We start from the raw sequence: 16084 nt of genomic DNA on the forward strand, positions 1-16084 counted from the left end.
ACAACATCAACACCATATCAAACAAAATCTATAAAAGATCTACTAAATAAAATTATTTGTGCACATTAACATTGCAAACAACATCTAATGACTATTTCAATAATTCATGTGAGCAGTTTGCTCGGGGTATAAAAATGCATTGACTGTATGTGGTAGGGATAGCCAAGAATGTAAGAGATTCATAAGTAAATAAATTAAACAATTTTAACATGTAATGATGCTGTTAGCTAAACAATTATCTTATTAGAAAATTAGTGCCTAATTTTCTTAACACCTTTTTATGCCAAATTACATTTTATATTGAAAAAAATCCTAGATTTTCCAAAAACATTTTCTTCCTTCTTCCAAATGCTGATTCACAGGAGTTCCTTTTATATCACAAAAAATATCTTTTCTTTATATTTAAAGTATTCAAGAGCTCTAATTTTGTTTTACTTGGGACTTGATATCCATAATTCTCATATATTTCATTCAATGCTGTAGTCAGGTATTTTTAGTTTTAATTAAGAATTACTTTAATTGGGCAGTAGCCAGCAAAGTGCTACTTCTTGCAGAATGGAACTTCTCCCTCCTTCTCTCCCTGTGTGCCTTCCCCAAATTTGCTCCAGAGGATTGCAGGAAACCCCAGAACAGATTTAAGGGGTGCATGAGCTAGCAGAAGCAATAATAATAATAATAATAATAATAATAATAATAATACCCCACCCATCTGGCTGGGTTTCCCCAGCCACTCTGGGCGGCTTCCAACAAAATATTAAAATACAATAGTCTATTAAACATTAAAAGCTTCCCTAAACAAGGCTGCCTTCAGATGTCTTCTAAAAGTCTGGTAGTTGTTCTTCTCTTTGACATCTGGTGGGAGGGGGTTCCACAGGGCGGGTGCCACTACCGAGAAGGCCCTCTGTCTGGTTCCCTGTAACTTGGCTTCTTGCAGCAAGGGAACCACCAGAAGGCCCTCGGCACTGGACCTCAGTGTCCGGGCAGAACGATGGGGATGGAGACACTCCTTCAGGTATACTGGACCGAGGCCGTTTAGGGCTTTAAAGGTCAGCACCAACACTTTGAATTGTGCTCGGAAACGTACTGGGAGCCAATGTAGAAATTAATAGATAAAATGCTGCTTTGGGTTGCCCCTATAACTTGCTGTCTGCTTCTTGGAGACTCACCAAAGCTTAAACTTCTTTCAAGAGTGCTCTAAGATCTCAGGTTTTCTTTCTTTGACAATGATTAATCTAAAGGAAGTGAGGAGTGTCTTTATTATCTACCTAGGATTTCCATCCAGTATAATGCCCAAAACATACCAATTGAACAAAAGCCACAAAAACAAATAAAAATCATACAATACATACAAAAACCCAGGAAGAAGTTTATAGGGCCATGAGTGCATGGGTTGACCAATCCTACCTCTTCCAGTAGCAGTGAAGCTCATGAATACTTTCACTGGCCAAGATACATGAAGCATGTTGCCCAGCAGCCCATCTTGGTGGTTATTGATTAACATGTTACAAGAGGAATGTCTACATTGCTGAAAGGCAGTGACTATACACAAATCACTCAAGGGCTAATAAGCTATTAATGACAGTCTGCCACTCCTGAAATGGTGAAATTTCTTTTCTTGACCACAAGGACAAGTCGGTCATTGTTCTAAAATGTCAGACTAGGAGAGGTTGAAGGAGATCAATTTTTTCATTTAGAAAAAGGTATGGCTCAACTGTTATTAATAGAGAAAAATATAGAGGTAAAGAACTAACCAGGAATATCTACTACAGTTGAAGGATAATACCTTAGCTAATCTTAGTATCACTCAAATTCAATTGTTTTCAATCTTATTCTTAAAAATTTAATTATAACTCTTCATCTCTAAGGCCCATTGCTGATACAACACTCCCAAAGACTTGTCTAAGTGATTCTTTACAGTTGAGGAGCAATAGTCTGAAATCACAATAGAAGCTTTTTCTCCCAAGTGCTCATGACAGAAGACCAATTCTCCAATGTCAGAACTTTTTTCCTTCACTTTTTTTTTTGTCAAAAAACCAAATCAGAAACATCTTCCCAAAGTAAACTTATGATACTACAGTGGCATTTGAAAGTCTCCAGTTTTCTGTTATTTTACAAAAGTAACAGAATCTAATTTACAGTAATGTAAATGAAGCTATTCATTTACATTTGAGTTAACAGGTCTATATGACCATCAAGTGAAAGCTGCATTGCGGGCAGTGAATCCCAGCAAAGCTGCTGGCCCAGATGGGGTGCTCAGAATCGTGGTAAAAAAATTGCGCTGATCAATAAGCAGGGGTCTTGACGAGGATTTTTAACATCTCTCTGCAAACCGCTTGTGTTCCATCATGTTTGAAAGCGGCCACCATTATCCCAGTCCCAAAGAAAACAGCAATTAACTGCCTAAATGACTATAGACCCATTGCATTAACATCTGTAGTGATGAAATGCTTCGAGAGATTGGTCCTTCAACACCTTAGAACATGTTTTCCACAGGACTTGGATAAACACCAGTTCGCCTATAGAAGAAATAGGTCAACAGATGATGCCATTGCTACAGCTTTTCACCTTGCAGCGAGTCATCTGGAGAGACCAGGGAATTATGACAGAATGCTGTTTACTGATTATAGCTCAGCTTTCAATACCATCCTTCCGGACATTCTCATCGGAAAGTTAAGGGACCTGGACCTTTCCTCTAACATCTGTGACTGGATTAAAGACTTTCTGAGAGATCGGACACAAATAGGGAGGATTGAGCCTGTTACATCTACCTCCCTGAAGCTCAGCACTGGCACTCCACAGGGATGTGTGCTAAGTCCATACCTGTATTCATTGTATACATATGATTGCATTTCATCCTACCCATCTACTGCAATTATTAAGTTTGCTGATGACACCACCATAATGGGTTTAATTACAGGTGGAGACGAATCTGTGTATGAGGGGGGGGAGGTTCAAAAGGTATCCACATGGTGCTCAGAGAACAATCTGCACCTAAACATTGGCAAGACAAAGGAGATGGTGTTGGACTTTCGGATGAAGAGAGGGGAGCTAGCCCCGTTGTATATTGGGGGGCTGTGTGGAGAGAGTCTCTTCCTTTAAATTCCTGGGAGTCCATCTTAGTGAAGACCTTACTTGGAAGGTCAATACAGCCCAGGCGGTTAGGAAGGTCCAACAGAAACTCCATTTCCTTAGGGTCTTGCGAAAGAACAATGTCAGACAGCAACTGATGATTTCCTTCTATCGGTCCATGATAGAAAGTGTCCTCTTATACTATACTGTATTATGGTGTGGTACACTGGTTTGACAGCCATGGACAGAAAGTCCCTACAGAGGGTGGGGAAGACAGCACAAGATATCATGCTCTTCTTCGGGCAGGAGATATAAAAGCATGATAAGCTGCACCAACAGGTTAAAGAAGAGTTTCTACCCGTGGGCCATGAGGCTGCTGAATGGAAGAGAGCAACATTGCGGCTGATGTTCGAGGTTGGTGGTCATACGACAGCACAGAGAGTATAACAAGGACTGAGAGATGGGGGGGTCTCGTTTAATCTCACTGTAAACAAGTGGTACAGTGATAAAGTATTTCTATTTCTATTCTAAAATAAACAAAATTATATAATTTACTACTGTTAGATAATTTCCTACTTTACAGTAGTCTACTTAACCCCTACTTACATATATTCTCAACAAACTGAAAACTATATAACACAGATAATGTACAAACAAAAATACAAACTAGTAAACTAGTTAATGTTGGTTACCTACACTTTCAAGGGGGAAAGGGGAATGTTAATAATGGGTACTTGTTACTATTCTTCTTGACAAAAATCCAATATATGAACACATATGTTTGTATACAGTAAAATCATAAATAAAACCTTTTAAAAAGCTATAAATCAGCATTCTATTTTGCAAGACAACTGTCCAAGACTTTCTGAAGCCAAGCATTTTTTAGGTAATTTCATTAATGTTTCTCCCTATATTATATTTGCACTAGTACAGCCCCCCACTGGAGGTTTCAGAAAGCCTCATCACAACCCTGGATTTGCATGAAGTCAGGGGGGATAGAGAAGCAAAAGAGAAGTCAGGTTGGACAATAGCAGTGGCCTGGGAGTGAGAAGGGAAGCACACTGGTAAAGGAGGAACACCAAGGGCTTAAAAAAATTAGTGTTAACAAGGAGAAATACCAGCTACACTGGAAAACTGAAACAATATAAAGCATTCACTGTACTAATTTCAGTTGCCCATGCTCTGATGACCTCCCATCTGGACTACTGTAATGTGCTATATGTGAGCTTGCCCTTGATGATGGTCCAGAGGCTGCAGCTAGTACAGAATGAGGCTACTAGGCCGGTAAGTGGGGGCACCGCCTGATAGAACAATGGATCAATGGTCCTGACAGCACTGCACTGCACTGGCTGGCAGTGAGCTCTTGAGCCAAATTCAAGGTCTTAGTACAGTAAGCCCACATCTTACACACATTAACTTGTGTGCATTCAGCTTCATGAGCTTGGCAAAATAAGTTTTGTATTGTTTTTTAAGGAAGTGGGCATTCCAGGGAAAAGACTTTGGCAATCCCACCATCTATTGCACCCAATGTGTTTTAACTATGCACGATTTTGGTTTTACGAGCAATCCCCAGAATATAACCTCTGAGTAAGTTGTGGGCTTGCGGTACTAGCATAAGCTCTAACTGGCTTGGAACCCAACTAGCTAAAACAGCGCCTTCTCTTGGACCCTGCAATCAGCAAGGAAGTCCTGATTAGTGTTGTCATCAATGGGGGCTGCCTGGATGGCAGGGTTTTTTCAATGGTAGTTTCCAACTTGTGGAATGCACTCCTGATTGAGTTCCACCTGTCTTCCTCATTATTGACTTTAAGAAGAAATTTTAAAGCATTCATGTTCACCCAGGCATTTGATGGCTAGAATACACTATTCCTGTCAACCCCAAAATCATTGGTTGAGACTGTCTTTTTTTAAAAAAATAAGGTTTTTAGCTGTTTTTGAAATATGTTTTTTTATTGTGGCATCTGACACCCTGGGCTACTTCAGGAAAAAGGGTAGGATATTGTCAGGGAACTGCCATCGGAAGGACAGGAGGTGCAAAGGCTCCCTCAGGTTGAAAGAGACGGAGCAGCTGAAGAGGGAACCAGTAGGGGGCGAGCAGGAACTTCCAGGGAAAGTGAGTCGGAGGGGTGGCTCAGAGACGTTTCCAGCGAAAACAGTGGAGAGGTCTCAGGACCTCCTATAGGGACACCCACGCCTCGCCGGAAACTGTCACGCAGAGAGTCCAGAAGACGTGTTTCCGTGAAAGAGCTTTTATGTTGGAAACGTTTCCGAAAGCAACCACTTTCGGATTCTACTAGCGATTGACGCAGCCATGCCGGAGGGGCTCCGTCACAGGCAGAGGTTTGAAAACCTGATCAAACTCTGAGGGACTTGCATTTTACGCACAAGCAGCTCATCATCCCACCACAGCAATCCGAAAGTCACTGAAAGCCAGCTTGTGCAAGCAGCGGCATCATGAGCGACCCAGCCGGAACCGGAGGAGCAGGAGCAGCTGGAGGAGGTCCAAGCCTGGAAGAAAGGTACAGGGCGTTGGAGATCCAGCTGGCCATGCAAACGGCGAGGCTTGAGGAGAGGAGGGCTCAGGATGCAGAAAAGGGAAAGGAGAAAACCACCTCGATAGCCAGAAAGGTGCCAGGATTGGTGCAGAAATTCGGGGGAGATCCCAGAAACTATCATGCCTTTAGAACTGAGATGCAATACGCTCTCAATCTGCAGTATGATGACTTCCCCGACGAGGAATCGCGAGTGGCTTTTGTAATTGGCCATCTCGAAGGGGGGGCGAAGGATTGGGTTCGACCCCTGATGGCAGTGAATAATGAGATACTAAAGGACACGAGGAAGTTTTTTCGTGCCATGGACCTGATGTTTTCCAGTGACATTGAGCAGGGGGTGGTACGAAGGCAGTTAATGGCTTGCAAACAGGGGAGCCGATCTGTCCGTGAGTACTGGACTGAGTTTACTATGCTGATTCATAAATTGGGGTGGGACCTATCAGCGGAACCCATCCAAATGCTTTTTGAAGAGGGGCTTTCTTCGGCCGTTAAAGATGAACTTTCCCGGGGGCCAAGGGCGGAGTCTATGGACCAGCTGACCAAATCCGCGCTGGCCATAGGAGCGCGCCAGGAAGCGAGAGCTTTGGAAAGGCGGGAAGGGAAAGGAGAACGTTGGAGGGAACTGCGCATTCCGGACATTCCAGAGCCACCTTTCCCGCCGGCAGAGCCGATGGAAGTTGGAACAGCGCGGGCGCGCGCAGTTTCAAATCCCAGTGAAGGGCGGAAGAAGGAGGGAAAGAGCGCCAAGAAATGTTATCTCTGCCAACAGCCAGGGCACTTTGCCAGAGTCTGCCCACAAAGAAAGGAATGGCAAGGGATGGCAGGAGCTGTGGGGGAAAGGGAGGAGGAAAACAAGGAGCAAGTAAAAGCCAACGCCTGGCTGCCACCGTCGGGGCACAGCAGCCAGGCCAAAGAGCAGTGAAAGTGCCCACGCCAGAACCACCCAGACCTGCTTTAGTGATAGAAGTGTCACTAGAGCTGCCAAATGGACACCCCCTACAGGTCAAGGCGCTTTTGGATTCAGGCAGCTCCTGTAATTTTATGAGTAAGGAGTTTGCAGCTGAGCACCAGATACAGACCATCCCTTTAAGTAATCCCTTGCAGGTGACCACGATTGATGGCAGAGAGCTGTTGGGAGGAGAAGTTAGCCAACAGACTGTCCCGATGATAATGAGGGTGGCAAGGCACACCGAACGGATAGCGTTTAATGTGGCCACCTTGGGAGGAGCTCCCATCATCTTGGGGATGAGCTGGCTGGCGCTACACGATCCGCTAGTGGGCTGGCATCAGAGGGTGGTCTCCTTTGGGTCAGCGCATTGCCTAGAACACTGCAAGCAGGGGAAGGTTCAGGGCGGAGACAGAGTCACCCTAGCCGGGATGGAAGTAATGGGCAGAGGGAAGGTGCCCCCGCAATACGCAGATCTGAGCAACGTATTCAGCGAAAGGGAAGCAGACAAACTGCCGCCGCATAGACCCTTTGACTGTCAAATCAACCTACTCCCTGGGGCCCAACTCCCAGTGGGCAAGCTGTACGCCATGTCCGACAGGGAGATGCAGGAGCTGAGGGAGTTCATTGACAAAAACCTGAAGCGAGGTTTCATCAGAGAGTCCCGAGCGGTGGGGGGCAGCCCAGTGTTTTTTGTGGACAAAAAAAACACAGATAAGCCGAGACTTGTGTGTGACTTCAGGGCCTTGAATGCAGTGTCGGAACCCCTGGCTTTCCCTATGCCCCGAATTGATGACATTTTGACCAGGGTAAGGAAGGGAAAGATTTTTACAAAGCTGGACCTGCGGGGGGCGTACAATCTGATACGCATAAGGAAGGGAGATGAATGGAAGACCACCATGTTCACCCCTTTGGGAGCCTTTGAATACCTCGTTATGCCCTTCGGTCTACAAGGAGGCTCCGCGTGCTTTCAAGCGTTTATTAACCACGTTCTGGGGCCTTTGCTCTACAAGAACTGTGTGGCCTTTTTAGACGACGTGTTGGTGTATTCGGAGGATGAGGAGCAGCATGTGAGGGACGTTCGAGAAGTGTTGGGCAGGCTGCAAGCCAACCAGCTGTGGGTGAAACTGGAGAAGTGCCAGTTTCATACCAAGGAGGTGGAATTCCTGGGGTACCGCTTGTCAGACAAGGGATTGGCCATGGATCCAGGCAAGGTCCAAGCGGTACTGGAATGGAAGACACCGAAGACCAAGAAGGATGTGCAAAGATTCTTGGGGTTTGGGAACTTTTATCGGAAGTTCATCAAGAACTTTGCCCACTTGACGGCGCCCATCACCGACTGCCTCAGCAGCAAGAAGAAATTTGTTTGGACGGCGGAGGCGGAGCGAGCATTTGAAGAACTGAAAAGGGCTTTCGCCTCGGAAGAACAACTTCTGCATGTGGATTTACGAAAACCCATGAGAGTGGAAACCGATGCGTCCGACCGGGCGGTAGGGGCGGTACTTCTTCAACCGGGGAGGAGTATGTCAGAGTGGAGACCGTGTGCCTTCTTCTCGCGGAAGCTGAATAAATCCGAGAGGAACTACACGGTGTATGACAGGGAACTACTTGCCATTCACGAAGCGTTCCGGAGGTGGAGACATTTATTAATTGGGGCGCAACACAAGGTGCAAGTGTGCACCGACCACAAGAATTTAGAGTATTGGAGAACAGCTCGAGTGCTCAACCAACGACAAGTGAGATGGGCACAGGAATTCTCTAAATTCAACTTTGAAATTTGTTATGTGCCAGGTCCAGAAAACGTCAGGGCGGACGCTCTCTCACGCAAACCAGAGTATTGGGAGGGGGAGGGGGCGATTGAAGAGAGACATGTCATCCCTGAGGACCGCTGGGTGTGTGGGGCGGCGCTGGTGGGGCAACGAGAACTGGTAGAGGAAACGGAAAATGATGAATATGCCCAGGATAAGCTCAGAGGACTCAGGGGGGAGGGCGAGAGCCCCGAAGGTTTTGAGGAAAGAAATGGGGCATTGTATTACAAAGGGGCACTGTATATACCCGAAGGTGAATTGAGGGGGAGAGTACTCAAGCAGTTGCACGATAGCCCCACGGCGGGACATTTTGGGCAACACAAGACCATGTGGTTGGTTACCAGGGAATTCTGGTGGCCCAAGGTGAGGGAAGATGTAAGGGAGTATGTAAGAGGGTGTGACCAATGTCAGCGAGCCAAAGGGGAAAGACGGGCGCCGGCAGGGTTATTAGAACCATTACCCACACCAGAACGGCCTTGGGAAGCGGTATCAATAGATTTTATGACGGATCTGCCGAAGTCCAAGGGGAAAACAGCCATCATGGTAGTAGTAGACCTGTTAACAAAGATGTGCCACTTTGTAGCATGCTCACATGCAGTCACAGCGGAAGAAACAGCGAAGTTGTTTGTAGAACACATCTTTAGGTTGCACGGGGCTCCCTTGAGGGTGATCTCGGACCGCGGCAAACAATTTACTTCCAGGTTCTGGAGGAAGCTCATGAGCTTGCTGCACGTGGAAGTCAATTTTTCAACGGCCCGGCACCCTGAAACCAACGGGCAGGCGGAAAGAGCAAATGGCATTCTTCAACAATATCTGAGGTGTTATGTCAATGACAGAGAGAACGATTGGGTCGAAAAGTTGGCGCTGGCAGAATTTGCCTACAATAATGCGGAGAATGTGTCCACAGGGATGAGCCCCTTTTTGGCTAATTACGGGTGTCACCCCAGGGCATTTCCAGGGGAGGGAGGGGAGAGATGGAGCGTTCCAGCGGCTGAACATTTTGTAGAAGAGATGGAAGCGATCCATCATCAGCTCCAGCTCAACTTAGAAAGGGCCAAGGCACAATATAAGAAGCAGGCAGACAAGAACAGAAGGGAAGGTGAAACCATAAGGGTGGGGAATCAAGTGTGGCTGTCAACCCAAGGGTTGCCGTTCAAAGGGGGTTGTAAGAAATTGAGGCCCAGAAGATTGGGACCCTTTGAGGTCATTCAGCAGGTCAACCCGGTGGCTTTCAAACTCCGGTTACCCAACCACATGAAATTGCACCCAGTGTTCCACAGGTCGTTACTGTCACCATACAGGGGGGGACGTGAAGGGGAGCACGTCAGGGGACCAGCCTTGGAAGAGAGGGAACGCAGCAACCATGTAGCGGAAATCCTCGATTCCAGGTGGAAGGGAAATCAGGTAGAGTATTTGGTGGCGTGGGAAGGGGAACCGGAGTCAGAAAACACCTGGGTGACTGCAGGGGAGGTCAATGACGAGGTTTTAACAGAAACGTTCCACCAAAGATTCCCTAGGAAACCACAGCCGGTAGAAAGGTTTAGGAGGGAGTACTTCGGCACCACCGACGAGGAACAGGAAATGGAAGGATTCACGGAGTCGGAGTTGGAAGAGGGAATAGACTCCGAAGACGAGGAGTATCGAGAGACGAGGGACAGTAGCAGGTGGAGGGAAGTGTTCGAAACTTCGGACGATGAGGAAGGTTCTTTCAGGGGTTTTACTTCCTCCCAGCCCGGAGGGGAGGAGACGGGAGGGGGTGAAGGGGGCCCTGGAGGGGAGGTGGATGTCAGGGAACTGCCATCGGAAGGACAGGAGGTGCAAAGGCTCCCTCAGGTTGAAAGAGACGGAGCAGCTGAAGAGGGAACCAGTAGGGGGCGAGCAGGAACTTCCAGGGAAAGTGAGTCGGAGGGGTGGCTCAGAGACGTTTCCAGCGAAAACAGTGGAGAGGTCTCAGGACCTCCTATAGGGACACCCACGCCTCGCCGGAAACTGTCACGCAGAGAGTCCAGAAGACGTGTTTCCGTGAAAGAGCTTTTATGTTGGAAACGTTTCCGAAAGCAACCACTTTCGGATTCTACTAGCGATTGACGCAGCCATGCCGGAGGGGCTCCGTCACAGGCAGAGGTTTGAAAACCTGATCAAACTCTGAGGGACTTGCATTTTACGCACAAGCAGCTCATCATCCCACCACAGATATAAACCAAATAAATCATCCACATCAGGTTATACATTGAACGGGGGAGAAAACTCGCACACAAACAAAATGGATCTTTAATTTTAACAAAAAGCCAGGAAAATTAACTTGGATCCAAAAAGCCTCTTGGTCAAACAGAAGGCACTTCAACTAGTTTAAGGTAGCAGGGCTAGCTCATATATCCATCAAGTTTCTCTCTGTCTCTCAGGCACACAAACAGAATAATTTCTGCCCAACTTTTCAAAGAATTCTTGAGGGTCCCCTGCCCCTGGGAAGTTTATTTTAATAAGGCACAAGGGGCTGAAGTGAGAAGTGGAGAAGAAACTCCAGTTGTCTGAAAGGAACTCTGGCTAAAGTTCTTTGGATCCAAGTAGTCATTAAAATGTAACATTCTCATAATAACTGTTAACATATTACATGTGATATATATCAAGCTTGTGATAAGCATGGCGGTGGCCCAAAGGACCACAATAAATGTGATAATGTGTACCCCTGTATATCCTTGAGTGTGCTTCTAATAGAGAAGGTATGGTAGCCTGTTACTTTATGAAACTGATGCTTTTGCAAGTTGCCCCCCCCATTGCTACATGGTGCAAATGGCTACATGTAACACAGGTTCCCAACATGCACACTAACACAATGTAAGAGAACATGGTGGGAATCAGAACTTAAACAGCAGAAACTGCCAGTGCTAATTCCACATGTGTATTAAACATGAAATGAGGTAAGGATGTATATGCTTGGTGGAACTTGAAATGCTTTGTTTGAAATTTTATAAATACCACTGCCTGGACAACCAGGCGGGGTTGCAGTTTTGCAGAACAATCCGACTATAACCTATTGCTTTGCAATAAACAACATTAGACTCCAATCTCCTCACGTTTCTGAGTCTTATGGGCGTAAACTCAGGAGATAAGCTTTTTTCTGTCTGACAACAATATAACTGTATTTAACACTAAGCTTTTACTCACAATTACAATATGCTTACTTAAATAATTTGAATTCTGTGTACTGTACATCTTAGAACTTAATAGAATTTAAATGTCAACACAATTCATAATATAAAGGCATTGTTAAAACAAAGCTGCGTACTTATTTCAGAGATCTCAAATTACTGAAATGCCATATTTATGCATGCAAAATTTGAATGTGTTTTAAAGTACAAGTTTACTGTTCTCAGATCAGGATATGCCAAAAATCCAACACCAAACAACTTTTTGTTTATAATTAAGGCAATCATCAATCCAAGGATTACAGTCCATTTCATTTCATCTCTACATCAAAAAAAAAAAAGTAATTTAAAAAAATTAAAATCCCTTGAAACGTAAGATAAATGAAAATGTAAGTGCCTTCACATAATAACAGTAAGCTGACCCTCTGGGAAATGGTTGACTTTCTCAATTCAAGGTATTCAAAGCTCATTCAAAAGTGTTCATTTGGAATGCAGATATCAAAGATGATGCAAATATTCAAGAGAAAATTAGAACTTACCAGATGTTCTAATCCAGCTTTGATGTTTCCAGCATCCCTGTAACAGAAGAACAAAAAGTTATAAATAGATGCCAAACCTTTGTCTGCAATTATTTATGTGCAACTTGGAAAGTTGAAAAAGAAGAGAAAGTCATACCGTCTTCTGGGTATGTTTGTTTTTAATATATGAATTGTTTAAATGATAATAATATAATTATAAGAAAATATAAATACAATAAATGGCAGAATGGCAGTCTTGCACAATTCCATTTTTTCCATCATTATGAGTTAGTCAGAAAACCATCAATTTATTTCAGAAGAAAACATTTCCATCATCTAAGAACAAAATTCTTTTTTTCTTCTTCAGCACTATTGTTATATTCAGATTCAATTTGTATAAATTTGCACGCTAATCAACTAAAATGTGTAATATTAATGGATGATGATTTAGTTCATTGAGTGACAAGTCAAATGCAGCTAGGAAGGTATACTAAGGCATATATTTGCATTTTCTACCCAAGCATACTGTAACAAAACTAAGTACTGTCAACATCAAACTAAAATAGTTATTACAAATTACACATTTCTAACACCAGCTGAATGGATACACACGTACATACAGAAGAAGCTAATTTGATGTACACAAGGAGTGCCTCTCTGTTGGTTCTGCTGGCCCTCTGAGATGCTTTTTATGTCATCAGCTACAATATAATGGTTTCTGGGTGCACTGTTTTACGCTAGTCTGAGCCTTTCTGAATGGCAAGTTGATGCTATGGCCATTGGCATATGGTATCCAATAAGGTTCCCTCTTGTGCCCTTTGTTGTTCTTTCTCTCCATCCCACCTAACCCTTTCTCCTTTTGATCTGATTCCAAGGAAGCAGTGAAGATTCTGACCCGGTCTCTGTAATCTGCAAAGTACTAGAGGTAGCAGGTGAAGCTTAATCCAGACAAGGCAGGTTTCAAGGTTAAGTAAGGAGGTTCATCAGGGAATAGAATCACAGAATCATAGACTTGGAGGGGGACCCAAAGGATCATTTAGTCCAACCCCCTGCAATGCAGGAATCTCAACAAAAGCGTTCATGACAGTTGGCCATTCAACCTCTGCTTAAAAACCTCCAATAAAGGAGAGTCCACAACCTCATGTGGGAGACTGTACCACTGTCAAACAGCTCTTACTGAATATTGAGTGGCATAACAGGTGGACAGCTGACTGAAAGGAGCCTTACTTCTAATACTCAGTTGATCTTCACAGCCATAAAGTAGAGAAATTTTGGGTATGGTAAAGAGACAGGGCTGGGAAAAGGGTATAAAAAGGTCTAGAGCAGGCATGGCCAAACTTGGCCCTCCAGATATTTTGGGACTACGATTCCCATCATCCCTGACCACTGGTCCTGTTAGCTAGGGACGATGGGAGTTGTAGTCCCCAAAACATCTGGAGGACCAAGTTTGGCCATGCCTGGTCTAGAGGTAGCACTGAAGGATGTCGTTTCCTGTGGATGAGAAGGGATGAGGGGCTGGGCTTAGACTATGTACATAGGCATGATTTGCCACTCGGACAAATTACAATAAGAAAACTCCAGCACTGGATTGATTCAAATATGTGATTACGGTACAGAAGTAACTGTAAATTACAACTTTGCCATACAGGCACAATCCTAACTGTACAGTTATTTAAATACATTCTAGAGGGTTCAGTATATATTTTAGTAACGCTTTTTATTCAGGCGCCCCCCTAAAAAACCACCCTGAAGCAAATATGCGTACTTGCCTAACTTACATTTTTTTAAAAATCATCACAGAAAAAGTTGGATTCAAACACTTATTATAATAATCGAAAGTTACTTTACCACATCATGCATTATTAAAAGAGAATTCAAGCCCTGTATTTATACTGTTTGGTGCCAAAGGTCCTAATGAACTTAATTGCTAGGAAGCAGGGCCTAGGTCACTGATACAGGGAGCATCCAGCTAATGGCATCAAATCTGTCCTCTTCAGTGGTCTGTCTCCTGTGCTGTCCCTGTCATGACTTCATCAATATTTGTGCAACTCTTTTGCTCTGTGCTGAAAGCAGACTTAATTCAATTATAGATCTCAAAACTGATAAAATGGTCCTGAAGTGGAAAATGGGAAGAGATTATTGGCAAATGAATAAAGATTAGCATTGAGCTAACACACGAGAGTATAGCAGGTCTTTTTTTTTTAATCATTCCCTGTCTTAAGTCTTCTGGGAACAGCGAGTTTCCCTTCCCCTCATGCAGCACATCGATTTCTGAATTAGACTGCAATATTAAATAATTAATATACTTGCCATGATTGATGTTTTGCATTAGTTGAATATTAGGTTATCAATCAAAATCCACTTGGTTTAATGTAATAATATTGAAAAAGTGTCACTGTCTGTTCATCCAATTTGTAGTTGAAGGAGCACAGAGAGTAATATTGGTGTAACACAAGGTTCTAAAGCAGGAAGTGCTGTAGCTGAACATATATTAGGCAAACATTATGAGACTAACAGACACATCTGAGGTTGTCCTAAATAAACTTTGTGGCACCTGTCACTTTCAATACAACTTTCCTTCCAACCCTATGAATTTGATTCCCACATTATATAGCTGCTTGCAGTTGCAAGCAGTTTTGAGAGCCTTTTTTTCCTGTTGGAGCAGCTGAATATGTAATTTTGAAACTTAAACAAATGAAGATTTATATATTTATATATTTATATAAATTGATACATACAACTAAGGTGTGTACAAATACTATGATGTATAACAATTTAGGCTTAGCAAATGCAGTTCAGTAAACCAGAGACTATGACTGGTATTCAATGTTAGTCCTACTCAGAGTAGACCCACAAAAATTAATGGACATAACTAAGTTCATTCATTTCAATGGGTCTATGCTGGGTAAGTTTTAGTTGAATACAACCCAATAAAAATAGTATTTCATATATAATAGTGATTCAGAAGGTGCCTTAATTGTTATAAGAAATACTTCATGTGTATAAAAGAAGGAATGCAAAGTAACAATGGTAAAATGATGCCTTTTGTGTATCTCCAAATTCATCACAGTAAGGATAAGCATCTTCATTCAATGGTAGTAACCATGTTATATTGCAAACCCAAGTATAATATTCTCCTAAACACTGAAATACTGCTGCAGAAAACCTTGTCATTTCTGATCACTGTTATCTCTTGGCCTTTGCATGCACACATTTATACACAGCTGTGAAATATAAGCTGCATTTGTGTACAGAAATAACAAGCTATGGTCATGATGGCTATAATCTTCACAGCTATGAATATGGATCTCTATTTCAGTAACTGGCTGAAGGAAACCTTCCAAAGTGCAGAGTACTTTGTAAAGCTAAAGCCACAAGTTTACTTAACAGTTAACCTTCGGCATATCTGCCCAGTCCATTGCCAAACACGTGAGACCAACCCTGCCACAGTGCCCTAACAAAGATCAACCACATCCCATGTTTAATTATGGTCCACAGGACAAAACCAAACACTGGCATGTAAGGGAACTTGCAACAAAAGGCCTTTATATAGTACCATAAACACCTGTGCAAATTATTGCTCATATTCATGAAATAACCATTTGCAAACTATGATGGGGCTTAGGTCAAAGTTGAAGGTAAATGATGTTATTTCATTTCATTTCATTTCTATATGTAGGCAATAGCTCTAACGAAATGAGAAAAGGATAAATCACTGCACATGATGATACCAAAAAGAAATAACCCTGGAAGGAAGTCATCCTGAATGCAAAGTCAGGAACCTTAGCAAGGATGTTGGAGAAGCAGGCAACACACAACTGAAAGCCACACCTATCTAGACAGAATAGGAGAACACACCGGACATCTAGAAAGTACAAGGAGCAATCTGCCTGTGATGCAAGTTTTAAAGGAAAGGAACTTGTTGATTTTCAACTTTACACTGAAAATCTAGTCCTTCACCTTATCATTTAATTAAAAAGGAGGGTCAGAGCACGACTCTGAAACTTCACTGGCATTGCAGCAACCAGGAAGCAAATTTTGGACA

The 16084-nt window shown here is 43.5% G+C and overlaps 1 protein-coding gene across 4 annotated transcripts in view; it reads right to left on the reverse strand.

Annotated features, from left to right (window-relative positions):
* Positions 1-16084, reverse strand: part of RSRC1 (arginine and serine rich coiled-coil 1) — a 177005-nt gene that overhangs the window by 97272 nt on the left and 63649 nt on the right. For all 4 annotated transcript variants that reach the window (XM_028731398.2, XM_028731399.2, XM_028731396.2 and 1 more), the window contains exon 5: positions 12061-12097. In XM_028731398.2, the coding sequence (XP_028587231.2) occupies positions 12061-12097 (37 nt within the window). The remainder of the gene's footprint in view (positions 1-12060; positions 12098-16084) is intronic.

The sequence above is a fragment of the Podarcis muralis genome, chromosome 6 (genome assembly GCF_964188315.1).
Source record: "Podarcis muralis chromosome 6, rPodMur119.hap1.1, whole genome shotgun sequence".
NCBI classification, from domain to species: Eukaryota; Metazoa; Chordata; class Lepidosauria; order Squamata; family Lacertidae; genus Podarcis; species Podarcis muralis.